Genomic DNA, 27,912 nt, shown 5'->3' with positions numbered 1-27,912 from the left:
TGTAATTGTGCAAATTGTATCAACAAACTCGAACACAATTAAGTGGTTAAACCAAAATTCACATTTACCCCAATGAACACATACACAATCATAAGATATATTGAAAATATGTAACTATTAATATTGAAAATCATACTATTGAATTAGAAACATTCATCGTTTAAACGCATTCAAAAAAATTACACAAAAGATGAATTCAGAAATGGCTCGTGTCTCTTTAAGTGAGTTCAGGGTTCACTGCTGCACGTGTTTAAAACAACATGGCGGCGCCCTGAACATCTGAGGCAGAAGTGGAATAGAAAGTAAAAATAAGAAGGTAAGGCACATAAAAACACATGGTCTGGACTACCACTAAAATAGACCGTTACAGATATTTACCACGATAGGAAACTGCAAACTGGTACACATTAAAGTTAATAATTACGACTCTATTTCCTTAAACAGATATACACGCAGCTTCTGTGCACGTTAATTGCCACCTCATCTGTTATGATGAGTATGCATGACATACAGCCAGAACTCAAGTCTGTAGGAGCTGTTATTGCATTTTATTTAAAGCTATTATAAAATGTTCATTTGTTAGTTACATTCGTATTTTGAAGTTAATTATTACCATCGTAAAGAAAACATATAAAATCTCCGTAACTAAGATTGATTTCTGAGCACACTGTCGAGTTAAAGATTAAAAGCGTATTGATTATTGTTTTTAATTAATAAACAGACAATCATACGTAAGTTTAAAGATTCAAAGGCTGTATTATTAAATGAAAAACAGCTACAGTTTTGTCCAAGAAAAATACAGTATAGGCTACATACAGTACATATGACATAAGTAAACAACATAGGCTACATGTAACATATAATTAGATAAAGCATAATATAATACTGTACAGTAGAATCAAATACTTTTTATTGTAGTAATGTATGAATATGTGTACAATAAGAAAATGTATGTATATAAGATTAGATCAAATTAGCTAATTACATTGCTTTTTTATCATTATTAAGTACGTCAGACATGCTAAACTTCACATATTGTTAATAATTGGATAATTGGCTTGTTTTTTTAGAGCTTTAACAGAATTATGGCAGACGTAAGTGGCAGCCCAGTGGTTGATACCCCCGCCTCAATGGAGGAGAAGCCTGTTGACGCCCCTCAGGACTCAAACAAAGATGAAGGGAAATCTGACGGAATAGCTGAAGGGGAGAACGAGGAAAGTTTGGACCCTGAGATGTACCGCTACATCAAAGAAGACCTCTTCACATCGGAGATCTACAAAGTGGAGATCAGGAATCTCCCCAAGTTCACCGGCTTCAACGACCTGAAGAAGTTCCTGGCCAAACACGGCCTCAACCCGCACAAAATCAAGCTGTTCGGCAAGCAGACGTTCGCCTTCGTCACCTTCAAGAACGAGGAGGAGCGCGACAAGGCCATGAAGATGGTGCACGGCATGCAGTGGAAGAGCCAGGTGCTGAGCGTGCGGCTGGCCAAACCCAAAGCAGACCCCATCCTGAGGAAGAGGAAGCAGGAGGAGGAGGAAGGTGCATCGGGGCAGCCTTCATCAAAGCGTACGGAGGGGGGGGAGGAGGAGGAAGAGGAGCCGCTCAGCGTGCAGATCGCCAACGTGGTGACGCCGCTGTGGAACGTCCCGTACGAGGAGCAGCTGAAGAGGAAGGAGCAGGAGGTGGTGGGGGTCCTGCAGAGACTCGCCAAGTGAGTGCTGGTGTTTACTGTGTATAGAGAGCATGATGCATCCTTAGTGGTACCGGGTGTGTCCATAGTATGTTGTATAGTATCAGATTTTGATCACAAAGCTCATATGTTATTCTAAAGTAATAAAGAACGCAACAACGACAACCAGCAAACAATCATACAAACTCATAACAAGACAAGTACGTGTTACAAACACAGGTTAGACCCAATCAAAAGAAACATATCATTTATATATAAAGGAACAATGATAGTATTACCTTAAAGGTAGGGTAGGTAAGTTTGAGAAACCAGGGCGAATGTGGCTGCGAGGGAGTGCGGTCGTCTTTCAACCAGAAGGTTGTGGGTTCGATGCATCTTTGGGCAAGATACGGATGGGTGAATGACTCGTAAAGTGCTTTGAGGGGTCGAGAAGACCTGTTAACGCGCAATATAAGTAATGTCCATTTACCATTTTTTTTTTTTTAAGAATGGGAAAAGAAGCTTTTTCAAATGAATGACAAAAAACAGGAACTTATATCAAAAACCTTTGAGCTTGAAACATAACAACTTTTTACCGACTTCCTTGGACACAGAGGGGATCACTAAGAGGATCCAAACAGAGCTTCTTAGTGAATATATTGACATATTTAAACTAACAATAAACACCAGTGAAATTCAATATTTAAGAGGATTTGTGTGTCTGTGAAATCCAAATATATGCTATTGATAAGTGAATACCTATGTCCATGTGTTCTGTGAGCACAACAAAATGCCTTTAATCAGCTTTTTCTCTAACCATTGTAAACACACTGTTAACGCCTCTACGCAAAACATTGTTGTTTTAATGGATATATTACTAAATGATTAGTGAAGCTACTGTCTGTGAGCATTTTGCGATACAAACATCTACATTGCTACTTTTTCTTTTTCCTTTTTCAGAGAGATCGGCAGCACCAACAAAGCCCTGCTGCCGTGGCTGTTTGCGCAGAAAGGGAAATACAACAGGATGTGTTGCTCTCTGGAAGCTATCCGGCCGTCTCCCGTACAGGTGGGTCTCCATGTCTGGGCTCAGTCCTCTGAAATACTACACATATATCATACTTTCTTACATAATGCTTTATCAAATATAAGTGTATTGTAATACAAGGGATCCCAAATGCTGAAGTATAGCTAACATGGCTGCACAATTATTTTACATTTGATCAAAATGGACTTGTGTAATATGTAAGCAGAAAGAAGTCAAATGTTTTCTTATAGTCTAACTATTTTAAGTTAAGTATTGTGGATCTGCAGTGGCACTCAGACCTACAAATCCTATTCTACAGACTTGACAAACAAATATTTGTTTACTCATTGGCTCAGAACCAAATACGTACCTTACCTTACAGATCCTCTGAAAAAAAATCACTTCATTTTAAAGAAGAACAAAACCCTAAGTTAGTGCTGTCTGTGGGTGTTTCTCAATGTCGAGTACGCTTGCTTGGTAGCACATGTCTTCCGAGCGTCTTGCTTCAGAAGCGAGGCAAGAATACTTCCGGGCATTCGGAAAACGAAGAGTGGAACAGGCTAGCAAGTGTGCAGGTGTGCGTCATATGAGAGGCCCCGCCTTACATCTTCCGCCAAAGATTTGGGGAAATTGGTCCGTGCGCAAAGCATTGTGGGGATTTTAAGGACGCGAAGTCTACCCATGTGCAGCCTCGAAATTTCCCCCAAACCAAGGACGCGGCCTCTGTGGAATTCCAAGTATGCTGGACATTGGAACGGTTCTGCTGCGCCACTTGATGACGTAGCATCCTTGAAATATTGGCTTGGAAGCCAATGTCCTCGCGATTTGAGAAACGGCCAGTGTCTTTTTTCAACACATTATTTGACCCGTTATATCTCTCTTCCTGTCTGGCAGACGGGGTACAGAAACAAGTGTGAGTTCCTCATCTCGATGGGAGCAGACGGGGTGGATAAGACCATCGGTTTCCGCATGGGGAAGTATAAAGGGGGCTCCTGTGCCGTGGTGGGGCCGGGCGAGACCACCCACGTCTCCGCGGAGGCCAAGAGGGTGGTCAGCGCCTTCCAGAAGTTCATCAGGTATTATTATTACACAATGGGCCATTAAAAAAACTACAATTTTGATCATGTTTTTTTTTTCACAAATATATAACATACATGGAAATGTACATAAAAATCACACCCGCCTCCGTTTACAGTCCACTCAAATCTACACATTATTACTCACATACACATACATACATTCCTTTCAAGTCTTGGCAAATGATACATAAATACAGACACTCTTTGATGATGTTTTAACCACACACACACAACACCTATTGCACGTCTGTTCTTCTCTGTTGCTCTCACTGAGGTTTTTTCAATTCTTTCCTGTTCATTTTGTTTTTTTGGGAGAGTTGTTCCTTGTGTGAGGGTCTGAGGACAGAGGGGGTCGTATGCTTTGTACACACTGTAAAACCCCTGAGACAAATACGTAGTTTTTGATGATTGGCTGCATAAATAAAATGTCATTGTTTCAAGATTTCAAGGCTTTTATTGTCATTCGTTCATAGCTACAGTGTAGTTAAATCTTAGGTCACAAGCTCCTCCAACAGTGCAACACAATAAAACAGATAAAATAGTGCAAGTAAATACAATACAATAAAATAGAATAGAAGTAGTGCCATAAGAGTCTATATACAAGTGATGAATAATTTGTTTGACTACTGTGTCTCTATTTCTTAGGGTTTCTTAGACATGAGCACTTGAAGTCTTCTCCCATGCATTTCCTGTGTTGCTTTTAATCTCACTCTTATTCTGCACGCAGGACAACACCATACTCTGTGTACAGCCCTGAAACATATGAAGGTCACTGGAAGCAGCTCACTGTCAGGACTACCAGGACCAAACAAGCCATGGCTATGGCTTTCTTCAATCCACAGGTGAGGACATAAAGACTGTGTGCGAACCTACGTTTGAGAATATCACAGTCAAGAAGGCTTTTATTGTCATGTGTGCATAGCTACAGTGTAGTCATGACAATGAACATCTGAGGTCACAGGCTCCTCCCACAGTGCAACACAATACAACGAATAGTCTATATACAAGTCATTGGAATATTGATATAAATATATGTAAGTTGCAGACAGATGAATGTTATGGATGTTCTTCCAAAGGTCCAGGTGTTTGACAGTCTTATGGCCTGTGGGATGAAACTGTCACTTATTTAGATTTCTCCTGACCTTTTCTTGGTTCATTGACTCTAGAAACTTGACGAAGAGGAAGTGGGTGCATTAAAGAACTCCATGAAGACGTACTTCACAGAAGGAGAGGGGAAGGACTGCGGAGTAACGTCTCTCTACTTCATTAGAGAGGGTCAAAGGTAAGAAAAACATCCTGACGCTTCACTTGTGGTATCAGAGAAAAGGAATGACAAACAGTTGAAAGCCGATTATAAAACATTCTCAATGAGTTTTGTTTTTTCCTCTTAAGGACTTCTCCTAACCTGGAGGGCTTGCCCTGTGAGCTGGTGTCCGGAGAGGGCAGCATCCATGAGGAAATGCTGGGTCTGAAGTTCAGGATATCTCCTCACTCCTTCTTCCAGGTAACAAAGAGATTACCTCAGAGACCTTCAGCAAATTGGAAAATGCTATGTGTATACTCTTTTTTTTTGTTTACTTTGACTTACTTTTTTGTTTACTTTTGGAGCTCTGTATTTGAGAACACAAAGATTATTGGATTTGTTTGAACTGTTAAGTTAATCCACAACTATTTTGATATGCCAGAACGAAAATTCAGAAGTCCAGCTTACTAAATGTCAATATTTGTTGGGTTCCTCTCAGACGATAAACTGAATCTCTTTAGATTTTTGTACAAAAGAGATAAGATAAGATAATACTTTATTGATCCTAATTTGGGACATTTTTGTGTTTTTGTCATTTGAGGACTTTTTCCAACATCTATAGACCAAACAACTAAACGATTAATCGAGAATACAAACAACAAAACGAAAAACATAATTGCTTGCAGCTCTAACGGCCCGTCCACACAGCGGCGTGCGTTGAAGCTTGCCGGCGGGCGTGTCTGAAACTCGACCAACAACCAATCACATGAATCTCCCGCCCCTGACACACAAGCAGCGGTTTGATTGGCTAGAGCTTGTACTGGCATATGATTCGATTGGCTGACGCTTCTGCCGAGGCTTCAAAAGTTGAACATTGCTCAACTTTTGCAGCGAGCCACGCCAGCAAAGCTCCGCTTCGCTTCCCACAATGCAGTTCGGCGAAAAGTGACGTCACCCCATTCAAAGTGAATGGTGAAGCTTTCAACGCACGCCGCTGTGTGGACCGGCCCGTAAAGGCCTTTATTACACTAAGTGTTTCCAGTGTTAAGTGTTAATGTCCCCCTGCAGGTGAACACAGGAGCTGCGGAGGTGTTGTACTCTGCGGTGGGGGAGTGGGCTCAGCTGAGTGAAGACAGCACGGTGCTGGACGTCTGCTGCGGGACGGGAACCATCGGCATCTCTCTGGCCAAGGTGACCGGTCAACAGAAACGCATTTAACCTGTGAACCTTATTATTGAACCTATGCTTTGTTCATTTGAACTGACAGGAGTTGGTAATTCATAATTTATCCGTCTGCACATTCAAGGTTTCAAGGCTTTTATTGTCATGTGTGCATAGCTGCAGTGTAGTTAAGACAATGACAATCTTAGGTCACAGGCTCCTCCAACAGTGCAACACAATAAAACAGATACAATAGAATATAATAGAAATAGTGCAGAATAGTCAATGCATCTTATTTTTGGGTATAACCTTTTTCCCAGTTTCAGCTTTATTAGAGAAATAGATTTGAAATGGGGAGATAGAGGGGAGGATATCAAAGTCAACTTTATTGTCAATCTCAAAATATGTTTGTACACACAGAAAGATCGAAATAATAACATAACACATTAAAATACAAGAACACTCAATAATAATAATTACAAAAAACCCCACAAAATTACCGTTTACTTCAATGTGTAGCGAGCGTAGACTGTATTCTACCCAGCATTTGTCGCAGAAGCCCTAGCGCCTATCGGCTGCCAGCTCTAGTTTTGCAAACAAAACCATTTTGAAATGTGATATTCTTTATGGCTTGAAAAATAATGTTTATACTATTTGTTGACTTTTGTCTGTAGAGAGTAAAGAAGGTTATCGGGATCGAAATGTGTCAGGAAGCTGTGGAGGACGCCAAGGTTAATGCAAAGCTCAACGGTAAGAGGCCAGATGATATATACATACAGCCAGTGAATTATGACATGTTTATATTCATACATTTAGTTCAGTCAGTGTTAACATGGGTTAAGTTAATTGATGTTAAATAGTTTTTATAAATTGGAAGTTTGCCGTGTTGAGGGCTAACCTTCTGCAGGTTTGACCCTCTGATTTAGTGTATGACTTTAACTAAAAGTACATGTTTTATTTATTTTTTATTATTATGTTTCCTTTGTTTGTTTTTGAAGGTCTGAGTAACATTGAGTTTCACTGTGGGAAAGCTGAGGACGTGTTCCCCAACATCCTCAATGCTCTGGTGTCGCCCAACCTCACCGCCATAGTGGATCCTCCGAGAGCCGGCCTACGTGAGTTCACGGCCAAAACATGGAAACTAATTCACTCGCTTCAGGATCGGACACACGTTAAGTTTTCCTTTGTCCTGACTAAACAGATTCCAAGGTGATTCTTGCCATCAGGAGGGCGGAGCACCTGAAGAGGCTGGTGTACGTAGCATGTAATGCTAAAGCTGCCATGAACAACTTCATTGAGTGAGTCATTATAGTTTAATTGATTTAAAGCAGCAGTTAGATTAAAGGAAAACCTCTCCCACACCACTAAAGGACGATTTGATTATCAATTACTGTCACCTTTTTAAAATCCTTTACTCGCATGCCTCCATGGTGATTCAAGAGTAAAAGAAAAAGAGAATAGTCTGGTTGAATTGAAGTTTTTTAAGAGCCAAAGAATATCAAAACTTGTGCACTATTTCCTTGGTCTCATTAACTTACTTCCCAAACACACTTGTTTTTACTATATCTTACTACTTAAAACACGCCTTTCAAACGGTACGATCTCAGTGAAAATGCATGTGTGTTTACAGGGTGTCCGCGGGGTCTTAAAAAGTATTAAAAGTTGATAAATCAATTTAGGGAAAATGAAGGCTATTAATAAGTATTAAACGGCATTTTCCAAGGTATTACATTTTGCAGCTTGTTTTCAATGAGTATATAAATTGTCCAAAGAGGTTGTATTCTACAGTCTGCCTGAATGTAATCATTGCGTAGGTGTGTAGTGTGATTCTGTGTAGTTTATTTATGGCATCCCGTTGGATTTGACGTCATCTGAACAGGACATCGCACGCTCACTGCTTGATAGCGCGCGAAGGTCCGTTTACGCCGGTTGTTAAACAACATCGTTATGGGGAAATGCAAGTTTGCGTCCAAATGGTTGGAAGATAAGGAGGAAGGACAATCAATACTGTATATAGTCAATGTGAGGTAAAGTGTGTCGCCAATGTAACCGGTTAGAACTCGAAGGGGCGATGAGGTCTTAAAATGTATGGAAAGGGTCTTAAAAAAGGTCTTAAAAAAGGAATTACATTTGACTTCAGGAGTCCTGCATATACCCTGGTTTAGTAGATGGACTTGTGAGTTTGTGAATGGGATGTTTTGATATTGTTTTGCTGTTAAATGTTGGCCCAATCAAGAATCTTCTTAGATGTGAGCGTGTGAACAAACTGCGTCAGCGCTTGTTAAATTCTTTAAAAGCCTTCCAACACTCTCCCATGAGTATGAGAGGTGTATTCTTTATTTAGATCATATTTGTATGTATTATTATGTATGCTCTGTTACTTAAAGGTGGGGTAGGTAAGTTTGAGAAACCGGCTCGAGATCGCTAGAATTTGAAAATACACAGCCGGAAAAAATCTGCCACTTCCTGATAGAGCCCCTCCTCCAACACACACGAACGCACACATGACCAATGAGGGCACGAGATAAGTTTGTGCACAGATGGAAGGCTGACAGGCAGGTAGGCCATCCAGTTATTTTAGCCGGGCCGGCTCAGATGATTGGTCGTGCTTTTTACAGTACTACGGCTTCCACAGATGATATTTTTTTATGGATTTATTGTCAAAGCACTTAAGATATTCATTGCTATCGGGATGTTAAGAGCATTCCATGGAATATAACAAAAAGTGTATCTCGAGCCGGTTTCTCAAACTTACCTACCCCACCTTTAATGTTATCATTTTTAAATAATATTTAATTTTATTTAGATTTTACTTACGACCGCTTTGTTATACACTTGTACATTTTATGGACAAACTAATCCTTAAAAGCAATTTCTTTATCGGTATCATCTGTATTGACGGACTTGTGAAAGGCAAGACCCTGAATAAACGCACTGTATTTCTCGTCACTAAAGTACATTTTAAAGGTGACCAATTCTAAAAAGTGTTGTTCCTCTTTGTCTCTCAGTCTGTGCAGAGCGCCGTCTAAAAGAGTTCACGGCGCTGCTTTCCGCCCGGTGCGAGCGATGGCCGTGGATCTGTTCCCTCAGACGATGCACCTGGAGATGCTGCTGCTGCTGGAGAGGGTGGACTACGACTCCAAGCAATGAGCGACAGACACATCGGGGGTCTTACCTTCAGAGAGGGACCCGGCCTTTGATAGGTAGCATGGGGGTCTCCATACTTTAAGTGTATGCAAACAGTACTCCCAGGAGTCAACAGCTTTTGTTCTAGTAATCTGCAAGAGCTTATAGTCTTACATTCAAGGGTCTGTGCATCCAAACAATACATTTTCACCAGTCCTTTTATTTCGTGACAATAGCTTGTGCATGAAATCATCTGTTAGTGTTAATACAGAATGCATTGCACTGTATTTGCTTAACTGAACATTATGGACTATCCCTTTTGTGTGAGAAATAATATCAGCTTTGCTAATGCTAATTTTATAAGCTTTCAAAACTACATTTAAAGAAAACTGAGATAGACATTTAGTTTTTTGATACTTTGTTAAACTGCGAAGGACAATGCCCCACTACAATGGAAAACGTAGCTTCACCTATTAAAGTGTCACCTCAGTTTGTTTACTTCCTGTTGAGTGTTTCATCATTCTGCGTCTGAATTAAAAGCTCTTCCAGTCATTAGTCAAGACATTTTATTTTGCATAACAAACACCACTGAAGTCATGGAGCTCAGGTTGCAATACATACTTCATTTTCTAGGCAGCAACATGTCAAACGACACAAAGCTGTATGTATTTCTTCTCACACTGACACACGCACAGAACGGAAAGCACATTCTTAAAATCAACCTACAATATCACAACAGCCTGTTTTAAACTGGGATGTATTCAAGATTACTTTGTAAAAAAAAAAAAACAGGCCAAATACTTGACAGAATGAATGCACAGTAGTTTGTTCCAGCAAGAAATGTGTATTTCCTGTTGTTTTTTCTGTACAGTTTCTAGTAACATAAGGACTCTATAAAATGCATAAGACTGTATGTTAGCTTTGGTATACACACTCACCAGCTTGTGTTTGTTCCTGTCAGTGTACCAACGTAAATGTACAAGGCTGCCTTTTGAAAAGTGTATTCTACCATGTGTTTTGAAAATATAATCACTATAATAATGGAAAAGCAAAACAATCCTTTAAGACCATTCTCAGAAAAAATATGCACAGGCTGTCTTCACTCAAATACTAAATGCTTTATCGAGTACAGGGGGCTTGGTCTTTCCACTTCCTGTTGAAGGGTGTTTTAGGTCCATTATACTCTGAGCCCTTCATGAAATTGATAAACTAAGGCAACTCAAACAAGCTAATGAAATGGTTATTGGTGTGTGTGTGTGGCATTAGTACTCTTGAGAGCATAAGAGAAAGGATCCTTCGCGCTCTACATATCTTTCTGTGCTTGTGTTTTACTTCAGAGATTAGGACGTTTTATTCTTGTACTTCCAAAAGCAAAGGGTCAAGAAAGGCAACACGTTTCTCCACTATTACTCCTGTACCATAAGCATGATCAGTCAAAAACATGTGACAAGTGCATAACAAGAGTTCTGAATAGTCGTCACTTCACAACGCATGTTTTCAAAATCGTGCAAACCAAGACAGCAAGTGTCCATTCTGAGGATAAACAAAAACAGCATTTCTTTTGATGTATTCACCCCAAAAAATATTCATAACACCGACCATTAAAATACCAAATAAATTAGTATGTTTCCCGATTAAAACGATACACGTATTAGTAGTCCCTTTCAAATACGTTAAGCACAAAACTAATAGCTGCAAGGTGTTCAAAACGACACTTCAAAACAAAACCAAGGTGATGACTGCGGTCAGAGAAACATGCATTTTTATTTGAATCTGTTTATGTTTCTAAGTCTGCAGCTAGGGGAGTGTTTTTTAAGTGCCGTATAGCTAGTTTGCATCGAGAGGTAGGTGATATTTCTCTACTGTTAGTGCACATCTACCAGCTGAGGAAGGGTTTCTACTGGCCTGGTCAATGTGGATCTATATTGCCATCAGGTGTGTGTGTGTGTGTGTGTGTGTGTGTGTGTGTGTGTGTGTGTGTGTGTGTGTGTGTGTGTGTGTGTGTGTGTGTGTGTGTGTGTGTGTGTGTGTGTGTGTGTGTGTGTGTGTGTGTGTGTGTGTCAGTGATGGGGGGTGGAGTGTCTGACAGTGACGGGGTTTCAGTGCTCCAGCAGGGACTTCAAACGTCCACAGTGCAGAGGGGCTCGCTGCCCGGCTGGGCCGACTCATTTATGGTCATCTTGGGCTTCTTCCTAGTTTCCTCCTGTTGGAAGATGATATGAAAATGGTACAAGATGTTAAAAATTACAAGATTCAATCCGTTCACAATGCTAAACCATAGAAACGGCTACGCTGATACAGACATAACAATGACTCTGTTTTCAAAACTTCAAGAGCTTAGTTTCTCCTTTAGCCTGTAACTATATTCATACCAATAACACATTCAAATCTAAATATGAGGTAACAATTCAGCAAACGAAAGTTGGGATGGGGTTATGGGACAGGATCAAAGCTAAACATTGTACATTACATTTAGCTGACGCTTTTATCCAAAGCGACTTACAATAAGTGCATTCGACCAAGAAGATACAAACTTGAAGAAAACAGAATTATATAAGTACATCAGGTTTCATAGAGACAAAAGATTTCAAGTGCTACTCAACTGGCTTTAGATAAGCCAGTCCTTTGTTAGTATACAAGTGCTTTGTTAGTATACAAGTGCTTTGTTAGTATACAAGTGCTTAGTTAGTATACAAGTGCTTAGTTAGTATACAAGTGCTTAGTTAGTATACAAGTGCTTAGTTAGTATACAAGTGCTTTGTTAGTATACAAGTGCTTTGTTAGTATACAAGTACTTTGTTAGTATACAAGTGCTTTGTTAGTATATAAGTGCTTTGTTAGTATACAAGTGCTTTGTTAGTATACAAGTGCTTTGTTAGTATATAAGTGCTTTGTTAGTATACAAGTACTTTGTTAGTATACAAGTGCTTTGTTAGTATACAAGTGCTTTGTTAGTATATAAGTGCTTTGTTAGTATATAAGTACTTTGTTAGTATATAAGTACTTTGTTAGTATATAAGTACTTTGTTAGTATATAAGTGCTTTGTTAGTAATTGTATCGCTCGAAGTGGAGTCGAAAGAGATGAGTTTTTAGTCTGCGCTGGAAGATGTGTGAGCTTTCTGCTGTCCTGATGTCAATGGGGAGCTCATTCCACCATGTTGGAGCCATGCTACACAAAAAGCAGCCAACTCTCACCCTCTGCGTGGCTAGCTTCCTCATCTCTTCTTGCAGCTTGTTCAGGATATGGAGGTTTGGCTTGTTCTTTTTGGCAAACTGCTGGAGCTCGATCACACTCTTGTCAGCGCTCTCCTGCAAAACATCAGTCCATTTAATACATTGGTGGAGATGTGCTTACACAGTAATACAAACCATTTTCATTTCTGGCATAATCACCATTTACATTTCACTGCTTGTTCTCTGGCAGTAAGGTTAAGGAAATGCTTATGGCTGGTACAACTGAAATAGCCTGATAATTGCTCACTGAAAGCTACAGTGAGACAAAATTCCACTCGACAAAAAACTGAAATGTTATTAACCTGTTGAGCCCTGAGCCTGTTTTTCAGGCCTCAGGCTCGAAAATGACATTCCCAGAACAAATGACCTTATCTTCACTTCTAAAAAGGGGTAAATTAACAATCTTTTTTCTCAAAGCAATGATAAACCTGTGAGTTGGATGGAGAAAAGTCAGAATCAATATGGATGTTTTTATTTTAAAGTAAATTCAGATTGAACATAGTAAAAAAATGTAAATTATAGTGTCCGTCCAAAAAAACAAAACATTACTTATAGTGAAAACCACCCTTGGATGATGGGATAGTAGACTAAAAGCTTTAGGAATCCAAACTATAACATATAATAAGTACCCTGTATCAAGATTGATGCAAAACAAGTGACATTTGACCTTTTTAGAGAGATTTAGAAAAAATAACCCACTTCTGGGGTCATTTGGGTGCATTTTCCATATCTCTGGCCCCCGTCGGTCGATTTTAATGACTGACACCTCTTTTGAACCGTTAGAGCCAATAGAATCGAGGGGAAGTTCCTAAAAATCCATCTAAACATTACCCATTGGTGAATGAGTGATGCGTAGCCAGAATGCCCCAGAACCGGAAGCTGTCATACACTCTGGTAGCAGCTAATATAAAAACTCCGTTATTGACATAAATATGAAGATGGATTATCAGTAATCATTTCAAAGTGACACAGACACATTGGATTAACCTATGGATTAACCTTCAGCAGCGTGTTTATCGTTTTAATGCCATTGAACACAACTTTGGATCAGAAACAGCAAAAGGTGAGACAATGTCCCGTGTTTGCTCCGTAATGCTACGTGGTGTGATGTCTGGGTTTGCTTCCCCTGCCGCAAGTTCTGATCGCTCAGTGATGATACTTATATTTCTGGAATCTGTGTTTGTGCAGATACGATAAGTAATAAGGGTATTTTACCGTGAGTTCTGTGCTAAGTGCGTTAGCATTTTTTCGCTCAGGGCTAATTCAGAGCCTTTGTTATTATACCCTTGTGTTTCGTTTAGCAAAAGATCTGAGTTTCTTCCCGTTAAGTGGAATGGACACATTCATAGTTTATTAAATGTTAAGAAGCCCTCAGACGCTGTTTCATCTCGCAAGATGTTGCCGGGGGCATGGGGCTTAACTGGTTAAGAAAACTAAACCTTTCCACAGTTCTTCATGGCCACAGAAGCTTTTTAGTAGAAACAAATTTACCTTCTTCACCATCTTGTTGCTCTCTCGGCCGTACATGCGCAGCAGGGAGCCCCAGTTCTTGACGTGGGGATGAAGCATCTGTAAGATCTTCTGAGACGCCAGCTGTTTGCCCACCCTCTTGTTCTTGCCTGGTGGCACATGTACACAACATGTGAATAAACATACATGGCATTTCAAACTAGTTTCCTCGACACTACACAGCTCTACACGTGTGGATCAAGGAGCATTACTTACACCAGCCACGCACGGTGTGCTTCCCGCACGTCATCACATATTCACTCTTCTGGTTTTTCCCGGGGATCACCTCAAACTTAATGCTGGTGTCTCCCATCCCATGGTTTCTGCAGGACAGACACAACAGTACGTTTAAAACATGTTTTATCTGCAACAAGTCATTAACGCTAAGCAGCGGCAGTGGAAGATAGCAGCTGTAATGATGTGTTTTGTGAAGGGCAGCGGCTTTAAAGCACATCAGGAATGCCAACAATGACAACGTCTACTCAGAAAACAAGACACCAAGCGATATTAAGTATATTAAAATTATACAACATGGCAAATAATAATAATAATAATAATAGCACCTGTGTTCAATATAACACATTCATTTATTGTATACTCTAGAAGACAGTGTATAGGTTTTCATTATAGACATTTCTTTAAATGAAACAACCAACAATATTCATTCCAATGTTCTTTGATGGCATTGTGGATTAGCTCTTACCTTTTAAGGCACTCGTGAAGAATCTGATATGGCGAAAGTAGTCCTGCTTTGTTGGTCAGCTCGTACACTCTTGTGTCTTCTATACTGATATGATTAAAATACTGTGGAGCAGAAAACACACAGAGTTACCATTGATTTCAGGGATGCTTCCAAGGGAAATATAACCGTCCTGTTACCTGCCATTAATGTCAAAGATACATAACTTTAACTTACTCTTTTCTACTTCACTGAAAAAGTGTCAATAATATTCAAGTACCTCCAGTTCATCGCCCTCAACGGGCTTCTCCTCCGAGGTCTGCTTCACAAAGTCAGGGATGAGGATTTCCAGTGTGGCTCGAGCTGAAGTTCACACCAAACCACCAGAGAGAGGGAAAGAAGGGACGCATTACAACGTGAACATTAACCAACTGTGCAACTATCTACTGTATTATAGTAAGAATATAAAGACGTTATCTCGAAGGTGACACCTAGAGGAATGACAGCTGTGAACATCTCTACTTATAAGTGTTCTTGTGGTACTTGGCAACAGCATTTGGTATGGGAACGCTTATGACTCTGGCTGATGAAGTTACCTTTTCCAATTAACATGGTGAACAGAATACAGTTAGATTATAATTTACCTGGACAAGTGATTCCCTTTGGCTGATTTCATAGCTGTACATTTGCTCCACACTGACAATTGTTACAAAATATAAACACTATTTGGGATTTCAAGCACTCTGAGCCAATACAATGTTTATTTAGATGTGAAATGAACCAACCAGTCTTTCACAATTCTCATTCATATAAATAAAATAAATTACCAGCTTTATTTTTGGCAAGTTTTTTACTACTTGCGGTTCCTGTGCCGTACGTTACTCCGTCTATAATGACCGACGCTCCAAAGGGTTCACTTGGGTTCTCTGTGGACACACACACACACATTCAGTTACATGTCTTATAACAGTCAACAATAATCTTTACCTTATAAAAGAGGTGAAGTCATTTCTGCTGTGCACATTGAGGGTGTAAAGGTGACGGCAGAATGAGCAGATGAACACGTCACGATATATATCAGAGACACTATTGGTGCATTTCCACTGCAGGGCCTCGCACGGCTTAGTACGGTATGGTTAGTCCTTGGTAGGCCAGGCTCACTTTATGCTGCGTTTCCATTACAGTTTAGGAACTGGGGTAGTAACTATAGTAACGCAGTGTAGGCGGAGCCGTGACGTCATCTTCAATGTGAAACACAAAACCAACATCAGCCGTTAGCTGTTAGCACTCAGAGCTCACAGCTCCTCATATCTGTTCAGAAACTAGACAAAAGTTAAACAAGTACAAACCACAGACTGCCTGTGTCATGGCGAATACAGTTGCTGGTTTATTTATGTCTGTATAGGCCGTTGTTGTGAGTGTGGACGGTCGGAGCATATACTGCGTTAGCTTAGCCAATCTCCATTCAGAAAACACGCATTTTAAAAGGTTTTTCGCCTGCCGTCTGTCTGCAGACTTGTCAAAGCATTAATTCATGGTTTTTACTAACCAGTATCAGTATGTTGTTACTTCGGCATCATTTTGAAACGTGTATTACAATTAAATCACGGTCAAATATGTTCATCTTGTTGTAGTTGTAGCCCCCTTGCCAGCGATTCTCTCTCTAGTTTAGCATACTCAGCCTGGTTGTTGGCCCGGAAAGAACCTCGATTTTATGGGGCCAGACAAACTGTGAAATAGTACCCGCTAGCCGGAACGACCCCTAGTGGAAACGCAACCAAAAAACGGGCCGGGTTTGGCACGGCACGGCACGGCACGCTTAAACCGTGCTACGTGCTGCAGTGGAAATGCGCCATATGTTATACAAGGCAAAATTGACAACATGCTTTAAATAATTAAATCTCTTAAAAGATAAATTGTAGAAAAAAGTTGAACTTACCACATTCAAAAAAGTTGTAAACAGGTCGAACCTTTAGGACACGTTGCATATATTCATGCAAGATGCAAACTTCAGACTTCCCGTTAGGGTTGATGACGAATTCTGTTACAATAGAAAAGAAAAAACAATGCATCAACACACTTATGAAAAGGGACAGCTTTAACAATATTGGTATAAAAATGTCAGTTAAAAGAAATACATATTGGTGTAAAGGCTTTTGGAAGTTTCCTGCACTTGATTTAGATTTCAACACTTTTGCTAATTGATCTAAAGCTGGCAATTAGCAACTTCCTGTCATTACACTTCAGAAGAGTCGAGACCAAAGGAAGAGATCGAGAGACAGGCAACACATAATATTATACTGCCATGTTCATTACAATGCAAACATATGCCACCTACATGCAAATACATTGTGATTTTAGATGAATGAAATAAGTAATATTAAGGCTACACAGATAATATATATAGGGGTAAACCATTAGTTGTTGTTATTGGTTTCATTTGTTACCTATTAGGGCTGCACGATTTGTACAAAATTAAAGGATGCAATTACTTTGACTGATATTGCAATTGAAATTAGAGTGAGTAGGAATGGGTGCAGAGCCCCGGGGCTGAATTATTAAAGACCGTGGTTAAGCTCGGACGTTATCGGTCTTTTTATCGGTACTGGAGAGAGACATGTAAAAAATATGTCATATGTATTATTGCTACACAAACATTATATTGCAGTTTTAGTGTCGCCAACTCCGTTTCTAATACGGACTGCAAATGCGTATTATTTTGAGTATTTTCGATCTTTCCAATCCAGACGAGAGATCTCTCTCCCCCGTCTGTGTGCGAGGGGGCGGGGCAGTTTACACACACGCAGCTGCTACATGCAGCAACACACACACACACACACGGAGGAGATGGTGGAGAGAAAGCGCTCCGAGGTGTGGTTAAACTTTACCCGTCTCGATGAGGACAATGCTCGTTGCCAAAAGTGCAATAAGAGTTGAGCATGTAAGGGCGGGAACACGAGCAATTTGTCTAAACATTTATCAAAAATGCTCCACATTCAGACGGAGGAAATGCACCGGGTTCGACTGTCTTTCTAGTGGCTCTGTAGCCCCATCCACGAGTAACGTTTCCACGTCAGGTGTTATGTATGCTAGCAGCAACACACAGAGTTAACTAAATGATACAAACATGAGTTAATGAGTAGAGGTAACAAAGTTGTTTATTTTGTTAAAGTTTCAGCTATTCTGTTTACATGTCATCAGATTATTTAATACGATTTGTTAAAAAGTTGTTTCTTTTGATGTGAAATATTATTTATTTAATTTAAATAAAAAGCAATGTTCATTTTGTTCACAATTTGTTTAGTTAGTTTACCTTATTTTTCTCTCCAAAAGAACCGATAAGAGTACCGCTAAAGGACCGGATCGATAAGCGGTATCGATAAAAGTAGTAGTACCGTTAAAACCTTTACGATACCCATCCCTAGGAGTGAGTGATCATTTTTAAAACATTAACATACATATTTAAAAAATGTATTAAAATGATCAGTGTCATTAAAAAAAGGATCTGTTTATTATATTATAAGAAGGATTATTTAAAAAGTCTCAAGAATACCGTTTGTAGGACTGCCCTAAGTTTATATTGCAATTTCAATGACATGAATTGTGCAGCCCTATTATCTATAATAACATTTTTTTTAAAACTACCTTAAAACAGGACTGTCTTTGCTTTGAACAGCCCTTTGAGGCATTTCTTGTGATTTGGGGCTATGATACATTTTGATTTGACTCCATATAAGCGTTACCTTTCTTAGTGGGCGCGTCCTGCACCGACAGAGTGATGAGCTTCTGGTTGGCGGGCAGGATGGGCCGCTCACACTCCGCCTGCTTCCTCTTCAAGTCTCTGTTGAACTGCCGTCGCTCGGCCCACGTGCGAAACTTCTTCACAGTGACTTGTTCAAAGTCAAAGCATTTCTCCAGGTAAATCCGGAACTCGTCAATGTCTGTGAGGAGGTTTTAAGATCAATAATCACTTTAATGAGAAACAGCTTAAAAGCAAGGGTGTCCAAACTACGGCCCATTTTGAATCGGCCCTCAGCAAATTCCAAAAGTACAATGGAGTATGGCCCACAAATGAAACTTGTGCTTGTCTTATATTGTTCTTCTTAACTATAAATGTAAACATATATTACACAGTAGCAGAGGTGGCGCTAGACTTTTTCGCAGCCCGTCATTATGATGGACAGGATCGTAACATTTTCGTCAAAATCCATTATTCGCCGTCGGTCTACTCTGTACACAACTCTGACGGGGGGAGAGAGAGAGAGATGTGGAGAGAGAGAGAGATGTGGAGAGAGAGAGAGAGAGAGATGTGGAGAGAGAGAGAGAGAGAGATGTGGGAGAGAGAGAGAGAGATGTGGAGAGAGAGATGTGGAGAGATGTGGAGAGAGAGAGATGTGGAGAGAGAGAGAGAGAGAGAGAGAGAGAGAGAGAGAGAGAGAGAGAGAGAGAGAGAGAGAGAGATGAGAGAGAGAGAGAGAGAGAGAGAGAGAGAGAGAGAGAACGCTCATGAACTTTCAGCGGAGGGAGGGGGGGGGGGACACACGCACGCTCGTGAACTGTTAGCGCAGGTGTTATGCCGTGTTATGCATGCCCACTGCACCTCACAGGAGCGCGCACAGCGAAAACTCCCAGACATTTCAATTATTTGTACGGCAAAGTTAGGTTTGGAAACGGTATCATTTCCTTTTTGGCGGGCATGCATAACACGGCATAACACCGGAGCCTCGCTGCGGGGAAGCTTTGGCGCTGTTCCGAGTTTGTTCTAATCCGTCAAAATGACAGACTGCTTTCAGATTTTTCCGTCATCGTTCAAAAAAATCCGTCATAGACAGAAAATATTCAGTTAAGGCGAACTCTGCACAGTAGTATTCATGTGTTAATGAGACCACTTTTCAAATAAATTCACTCGATTAAAGTTGGAAACATTTTCGAACATATCTTAGTTGATAAGAAAAAAGCCCAATGACTTATTTCCATAACAAGCTTGAAATACACCCTTCCTATTTCTCATTATTATAATCAATCTGAGGCTTCTGTTTTAAGGGATGAGCTGCCAACACCCACAAGCATCATGTACCTACATTTGATTCATGTTGCTAACTTATAACTGAACTTAAGAGGCAATAAACCTCTCCTCTAGTGAGCGGCCCAGCCCTTCGTATATTTCTCTGTATGTGGCCCTCGGTGAAAAAAGTTTGGACACCCCTGGCTTAAAGTCTTACAGCAGCAAAAACACAACGACTTCTATCACTGGAAGGGCTGCACGATTTGAGAAAAAAAATACTGCAAACAATGTAATATAAACAGCTCTTACCTATGGACTCGTCCTTGCACACCTCCACTTTAGCTCTCACTTGTCCCAATGCTCCCTGTGCAGTGTCAAATGCGTGAGGCCTTTTACACGCCAGGCTTATTTTGGGGGTACTTCCTCCCCCGTGGACCCCGTCAATCACGATGAAGGGAGGGATAGCGTACTGCTCCTCAGCTGGAGCCTCAGAGGGACCGGCCATCTCTTCACCATTGGTCTCATCAACTGGTTTGACAGGAGTCTCCTCTGCATTTTGGGTCACCTCTGCATTTTGGGTCACGTCTACATTTTGGGTCCCGTCTACATTTTGGGTCACGTCTACATTTTGGGTCACCTCTACATTTTGGGTCACCTCTACATTTTGGGTCACCTCTACATTTTGGGTCACCTCCCCATTCAGCTCCTTCTCCTCCACAGCCTTGATCTTCTTGTAGTGAAGGCAAGGGATGCTGCTGGTCGGAGGGTCGTGTTTCTGTACCAGGAAAGAAGACCAAGAGTTTTTACAAAATGTTAACCGTGGTGAATTTGAAGCCATTGTCGACTTTATCGTAGCGTCTTATGAAATGCTCACTGTTTGGAATAGAATAAATAGATTTGAGAGGTATGAAACATGATGCCATCAGATTGTTACGGTGGGTTTGCTCAACAATGCTAAGCACAACATCTTAAAATGGTGGCAAGAAGACTGAGAGAGAATCACTAAAGTCTTTCCGTAATCCAGTAAATACAGGTTTTGACCGGGATAATCTGTTAGTGTGATTTATTTTAAATGTTCACATACCTTTGTAATAAAATATAAACTTGTTTTTAAAACATTGGACCGCCTAATCTGCTGAAAGGCATGCTGGTCTAATGAACTACAGATTTTCTTATAATAAATACCCTTTGGTGCAGCCAACTAATGGCGCATTTCCATTGCAGGGCCACGCTCGGCTTAGTACGGTATAGTTAGGCCTTGTTAGGACTGGCTCACTTTATGCTGCGTTTCCATTACAGTTTAGTAGCTGGGGCAGTAACTATAGTAACGCAGTGTAGGCGGAGCCGTGACGTCATCTTCAATGAGAAACACAGAAAACCAACATCAGCCGTTAGCTGTTAGCACTCAGAGCTCACAGCTCCTCATATCTGTTCAGAAACTAGACAAAAGTGAAACAAGTACAAACCACAGACTGCCTGTGTCATGGTGAATACAGTCGCTGCTTTATTTATGTCTGTAGGCCGTTGTTGTGAGTGTGGACGGTCGGAGCATATACTGCGTTAGCTTAGCCGATCTCCATTCAGAAAACACACATTTTAAAAGGTTTTTCGCCTGCCGTCTGTCTGCAGACTTGTCAAAGCATTAATTCATGGTTTTTACTAACCGGTATCAGTATGTTGTTACTTCGGCATCATTTTGAAACGTGTATTACAATTAAATCAGGTCAAATATGTTAATTTTGTTGTAGTTGTAGCCCCCTTGCCAGCGATTCTCTCTCTAGTTTAGCATACTCAGCCCGACTCAGCCTGGTTGTTGGCCCGGAAAGAACCTCGATTTTATGGGGCCAGACAAACTGTGAAATAGTACCCGCTAGCCGGTACTACGCCTAGTGGAAACGCAACCAAAAACGGGCCGCGCACGGCTTGGCACGCTTAAGCCGCGCTGTAGTGGAAATGGGCCATAATAGGATCTGTAGGAGCCAAAATGCTACCTAGCCTGAGTTTATTATTTGTACTTCAGTATGGACTTTGTCATTGAAAACACGTCACAGTTTATAGCCAAGCTTATTAGCCTCTCGGCGACTCAAATTGAATGGGAAATTGAGCTGCCACAGGATGAACAACTTGATACAGTGCTCACGTGTGTAATGTAGGAAGCTTATAAAGACACTTGTGTTGCATCTTACCCTAATACTGCCAGTGCCAAGGAAGTAGGGTCTGGACCAGGTCACCACTCTGGTTTCTCTGTGCAGGTAGACGGGAATGCCCGAGTTATGGAATGTCATGATCCATCCGTCTGGGAGAGGCTCAGTGGGGGGGCGCCCACGACCTGGTGTGGGGGGAAATGTAAAAAAGCAGGTGCTAATTAATACACTTTTAATGCATAACTGAATATCTCTCCATTCATATCAGTGGAGAGATATTCCCACTAGGCGGTGGATTATTCTATCCAAGGAGGCTGATCGTCAGTGGCGGGAAAATGTAGTTATGAAACAATAGTAGGAACATCATTAATTCAACTTTGTGTCACCTAATAGTTGAATATCAATGTTGGATTACCGAAAAAGAAGTGAGCGGAAACATTTATCTAGTTGTTGCACACACAAGTTCATGTATTTGGATATGGTATCAGATCATGTCATAGGTCAGGTCACACACACCTTTAACAATTATTTGATCACTATTATGCAGAGTTTTGAACAATGAGCGCATTTAACAATTTGGATCATTTAGGACTTTTTAAATGTATGTTGACAGGTCACTTTGACTCTTGCATTTACTATTTTGAATATCATATTAGTATTGTGCCCCAAAGTACTGAAACTGCACTCCATGATTATTTGATGGAACCAGAAACAAACACAGACAGATCCACCACTCACTCTTCAGGACAGTCTTAATTTTGGTCATCATGGGCTGAACCCCTCCTTCTCCGTCTGACGGGTGATCACTTTCCCCGCCATATTTGTCCTCTGACGGACGCATCTTTTTAGGGACAGGCATGCCCTCCTCCAGCAAGGCGTCCACATCGTTGTCAAACTCCTCCTGGAAGAGTGAGTGGTTAAGGCCGGGAGAGAAGATTGGGTCACCAGAGGCCTGTACTACGAATCCAGTTCAACAGACCCTGGATACGTTTGAGTTACCCGGCTTACCTAACCCAAAACAAACGCGCTCTCGCTAAGCAGTCCTACGACGCTGGTTATCAACTCGGTAACTCAAGCCAGGGTTTCTCTGTCCGGCTGAGTGCGCGTTCACATGAAAGGGGCGGGGTTAGCAACATTTGGCCAATCACAAACATGGACAAGCGTACTGACAGCGCAGCGTCATACTTCCTGAATGAAAAGTGAACTATAATATTAGACAAATATTAAGACGTTAAACTTTAAACATCCATGACTTAAACACTTTATCCAGGATAAAAGCCACATAGCTGCACCTGCAAGGTGAACACAGCTGGTAAAAGAAAAAGTGTTTGAATGCGTACATTAACAGGTTTATGATATCACTGCCCCGTCCAAGACACGATCTGACTTTAATTACATTTGACTCGAGTGTTTCGTCAACTTAATGTGTTGCTTAAAATAATACTTCTGCATACAGTATGTGACACTGTGAGTGTTGCACGGCCAGATACGGCTCAAGAAGCTGACTCAGATAAGGAAATATATGATACATTATGATGTGATATGATATGAATGATAATGGGACACATCTACGTCTGCACTCACAGTGCCGCGGACTGTACTTAATGTTACTCTGATCCGGTTACTTATGTTGTGGCAGATATTTAAGTAAGCTTTCTTAACGCTAATGTTATAATAGTCAGATTGCTCTGAAGATGGGAGGGGATATTCTATTCATTTTCACGTTCACACAGTCAGTTGATTTTTGCCGGCTGTCTTTCCTGCAACGGCAGTTTTTCTGTATTTCCTCTATCCTGTAATATGACTTGATAGCTTTAAACTCCGCACACGGAGCTCTGATTGGTCAGCAGGCGGTGCTTTCACTGAGTTGATCTCTTATCCTGGAACCAAACCTGCTCCGGAGCAGGTTTGCCGTTCAGCATAAGTTACCATGGAGATCTAGCCCGGTAAAAAGAGAACCAGCGTCGTAGGACCGGAAACCCAGAGTTAACCCTGAAGTTAGCTCGCTAAGCGAAAATCCGTCTTCGTAGTACAGGCCTCAGTTTAAAACAGCTTAGTCTCATGTGACGGAGAAACAAACAAAAAAAAGGAGTGCACAATATATTGAAAAATCATCAGTCCCCCACTTGGAGACAAAAGTCAAATACTCCTGGATTTAGAGACAGACCATATTGGACTGATGTCAACCCCTACAAATTGAATGTCATTATTTTAGAAGCTTCGATCCCCTCTATTAATATTGATGGATTTTTGCATCAAAAGAAAACCCCAAATGTAATGGGAGGAATCAAAAATGTCACTAACCTCTTCCAGCATCTCACTTCTCATTTTCAGTAATAAAAAACAAAGAAATAATAAACAAAAACAAACATGTATCTGAATTCCTGCTGCTTATATGTATCCCGACTTAACTAGGAGTGGTGCAGTATTAAATTAGGATAACATTAGAAAAGTACTTCTAGCTATACTTAATCTTTCAGTTTGTGCTATTTTCCCCCAAAAGCACAACATGTATTTAACACAAAATTGCAACTGTAAAGGATAAACAGGCCAGCTGAATACTCAAGGTTCTTACAGCTTAAGGCAAGGTAGATTCGATGTTGTACTGCAGCAAAATTAACATTTTAAAACTGGACATCCTTGTCGTTTTGTTGCCATGTCTGCACAACCGCTTTGCCACTGCAGTGGTCTCGCAGAAATGACAGTGTTAATAACACCCTGTCTTAAATGAACTGTAATAGGCTTACAATATTTCTGTTCGACAGTTAAGGACAAAATGTGTGTGTGTAGCTGACAATCGCATGGGTTACTGCAGACATAGAAACAGACGTACCTCATAGGCGAAAGTCACGGTCTCCTCATCCGCTTGATCCTGCTGCGCTATGCCCTCAGACTTAAAGCCACCGTGCTCCGTGTCGTCATGATCCAGGAAGTTCTCGTAGTAGTCGTCGAGCTCATCCAGGACGGCAAACTCTACCTTGTTTTCCATGTCTACCTCGGACTCGTCTGATCTCCTGCCTGCTAAGTTTCCTGCTCCAGAGCTTCCCTCACCGGAGTCATGCATCTCACCATTCATGCTGTCTAAACCATCATCACTTCCTGCCTCCTGCCCTTCGCCTGTGTACAAAACCTTCCTGTCTTTGCTGTTGATGTTGCTGCTGCTGCTGCTTTCGGTGAAGCTCACACGGATCTTAACATCTCTGAGCAGCTTGAGGTCTGGTAGGAACCCGGAGACTGGGGGGGCGTGGCGGGCTGTTCTGGGGCACTGAGGGTTGGGAATGGCCTCGTCTGAGAGGTGGCTACAGAAAGTGATTGAGCCCTTAGCGAGGGGTTGCTGTGCCATGGCTTCCCCTTCCCCTGGGGTGTCTGTGTGTCCATCACCACCAGAGCTAACGTCCATTACCTCTGCGTCACTGGACGTTTGCAGGGGAGGTGGTGGAGGTGCTATGCCCTCATCTTGGTCAAAAAAACCAGGTGGATCCAAGGGGAGAGGGGGTAGCACATCGTCTATCTCCATTTCCACTGAATAACGAACTACAGCTTATACGCACTGATAATTTATTCTAAAATCTGACCTGTTTTAAGACACTTTCTTCCTATCTGAACCCAGAATGCAGCATGCAGAAGCACATCCCTGTATAGACCACGTACCAGAGGTGAAATTGCTAAGCTGTCTACATTGTTCTTTTCATTAATGTAGACAGCTTTCAGAATCACTGTCTCAATTATTGGAAATCACAATGCATTCAGCTTAATATGGGATCTAGGCACTGATCATCCTCCACTTGAATCTTCTGGAAGCTGCAAAAGAGGACAAGTGAGAGGAACGTTAGCTGTCACTTAAGACGTTAAACGATATTCAACGTAACATATGGGTTTTTAAAATACACTAGAGATATGAAATGTATATAGAATATTCTTGTAATTTTTGTTATTTACATGAAGAGAATATGTCATCCCCCTAACCCTAAAATGCCTTGGACTGATGTTGAGTCATAAAAGAAAAATGGGACAAGCGATACACTTTAAAAGTGATCGATTTTATACAAATATTGTTTTTTGTAAACAACTAATTTTATTTGTGGGGAACATTTCTCATTCACAAGAATAAATGGACTGACTCTAAACTGCTTTGGCACATGTGTGCTTAGAATAACATCAATATGGCACCACAATTACAAATAGTTAAAATAATCAAAACCTTTTATTATTTTATAAATATTTTCTTTACATGTGTCTTTATTTACTCTGTATATGTACCTATGTAACCCGAATGTCAATGTTGTGTGTGTATATAATGTTTGATATACATATGTACAGAGGTGGGAGAAGTACTCCAATCTTGTACTTGAGTAAAAGTACAAGTACCAGAGTGTAGGAATACTGGGTTACAAGTAAAAGTCCTGGATTCAAAATGTTACTCAAGTAAAAGTACAAAGGTATTAGCAGCTTGTGGATGTTACTTCAGTTGTAGTAGAGTAACAAAAGGTATTAACTATTAAATAAATGTTGTGAAGTAAAAGTACACGATTTACCTCTGAACTGTAGTGGAGTAGAAGTACACAGTAGCAATTTAAATACTCACTTGAAGTACAATTCTCTCAAAATGGTCCTTAAGTACAGTACTTGAGTAAATCTACATAGTTACTTTACACCACTGCATATATTCTTTCTTGAATAAAGGAAAATAAACATATGGTTTATTATTCCGGGGAATACGAGTATCTAAGTTCAAATAACAGGTAAATAAAAGGCAATACAAATTGATAAAAGCCTCGTCTGTTCTGCAGCTGCACAACGGGCCCCTAGTTAACATCCATGCTAATATGCTAACAAGCAGCCACACACATATCCGTTGGTCAGCTAGCCCAAAAAACCGCTTATTAGAGAAATACTCACCAATTAAAATGAGACGGCTGTCTTCTTTGTGGGCACCTGACTACCTTTCTAAATTATTGTATTCTACATGCGCCGCCATACTGCCTCAACTGATGTAGCCTCGCCATCTTGAAGAAAACCACAGCGGTAAACCAACCGATGCCCCGCCTACAGGACCGGCGTTTTGGTGATTGATCGAGCAGCGGGCCAATCACAACGTCCCACTATGACGACTCTGGAATGAATCGACCAATCGACGGGAACAGCATTAACGTTGCACATTTTTCGCATATGAGCAACATGTTAACCCCAGAATATTCAAGAAAGTATTGATGGAAACGGGGGAAAAAAATCGCTTTACAGATAAAAATGACTGCTTTGAATGTATGTAAAGGTCATGTAAATGTAATTTTCTAATGGTATTCTGTTGCACTATGTCCTAATACGTTTGTTTTTTGGATTGCATTGTGTTGACATAATTGCTTCATAAATAAACGTGCTATGCATTGACAATATATTTTTATTTTATTCAAATAGGGGTCATGGAAACAACCCAAATGTAAAATATGCACAGAGTCTCACCTCTCTGCACCTTACACTACATGCAACTGCAACAACCACGAGTGCCTCTTTTTTAATTATTTGAAATGTATTTATTAAATAAGTATAAATAAATAAATGCATAAATAAATGTATGAATAAATACAGGAATAAATACGGAAATAAATACAGGAATAAATAAAATAATAGATAAATTAGGAAATAAATACATAAATAAATACATGTGTAAATAAATAAATACTAGAATAAATAAATGCATGAATAAATATGGAAATAAATAAATGAATGAATAAATAAATTAATAAAAATAAGAACTGTGAAAAGGGTAGCACTGTGTTAGGTTTTCTCCCACGTCCTTGTCCTTACCGTAAAGCCCCCCCAGAGGGAGGCACAGTCAGGGTAACTGGAAGACCACCATTTAAAAAAGTTACTCTTACAACGAATTAGTATTTGCAGTAATCAAATTAGTAATCTAAGATACTCATAAAAGCCCTTGAATTATGAAATGACCGAAGCACTGTTGTGATGGGGTTTTTGCATGTAACTGTAACCTTTGAGCAAAGCATTAAATCCCCATTATTAATCAATCCATG

The 27,912-nt window shown here is 40.5% G+C and overlaps 2 protein-coding genes across 3 annotated transcripts; one reads left to right on the top strand and one right to left on the bottom strand.

Moving 5' to 3' along the window:
• The first annotated feature begins 232 nt into the window (after positions 1–232).
• Positions 233–9,860, top strand: trmt2a (tRNA methyltransferase 2 homolog A). The gene is made up of 12 exons (XM_034150864.1): positions 233–316; positions 1,071–1,714; positions 2,633–2,741; positions 3,594–3,775; positions 4,506–4,620; positions 4,945–5,060; positions 5,171–5,282; positions 6,090–6,212; positions 6,857–6,932; positions 7,181–7,297; positions 7,384–7,480; positions 9,191–9,860. Exons 2-12 carry the CDS (start codon positions 1,086–1,088, stop codon positions 9,330–9,332), a joined length of 1,818 nt encoding a protein of 605 aa, XP_034006755.1. The 5' UTR covers positions 233–316; positions 1,071–1,085; the 3' UTR covers positions 9,333–9,860.
• On the bottom strand, positions 9,858–26,892 carry dgcr8 (DGCR8 microprocessor complex subunit). 2 transcript variants are annotated; one of them, XR_004557595.1, is made up of 15 exons: positions 26,780–26,892; positions 24,714–25,681; positions 22,619–22,781; positions 21,923–22,065; positions 20,046–20,511; positions 18,475–18,672; positions 16,671–16,772; positions 15,559–15,657; positions 15,012–15,094; positions 14,756–14,856; positions 14,269–14,375; positions 14,035–14,162; positions 12,505–12,618; positions 11,375–11,511; positions 9,858–11,264 (listed from the first exon to the last, which is right to left on the bottom strand). XR_004557595.1 is itself a non-coding variant. In XM_034150863.1 (14 exons), the coding sequence occupies exons 2-14, from the start codon at positions 25,395–25,397 to the stop codon at positions 11,428–11,430; spliced, it is 2,472 nt and encodes an 823-aa protein (XP_034006754.1). In that variant the 5' UTR covers positions 25,398–25,681; positions 26,780–26,892; the 3' UTR covers positions 11,323–11,427. The 2 variants fall into 2 exon arrangements, 1 of the variants encoding a protein (XP_034006754.1); XM_034150863.1 differs by lacking the exon at positions 9,858–11,264 and having other exon boundaries at positions 11,323–11,511.
• Between the last annotated feature and the right edge of the window lie 1,020 nt (positions 26,893–27,912).

The sequence above is a fragment of the Trematomus bernacchii genome, unplaced genomic scaffold (genome assembly GCF_902827165.1).
Source record: "Trematomus bernacchii unplaced genomic scaffold, fTreBer1.1, whole genome shotgun sequence".
Taxonomy (NCBI): domain Eukaryota; kingdom Metazoa; phylum Chordata; class Actinopteri; order Perciformes; family Nototheniidae; genus Trematomus; species Trematomus bernacchii.
The sequence above is the reverse complement of the archived record's forward strand: the minus strand, read 5'-3'. Positions and strand labels throughout refer to the sequence as shown.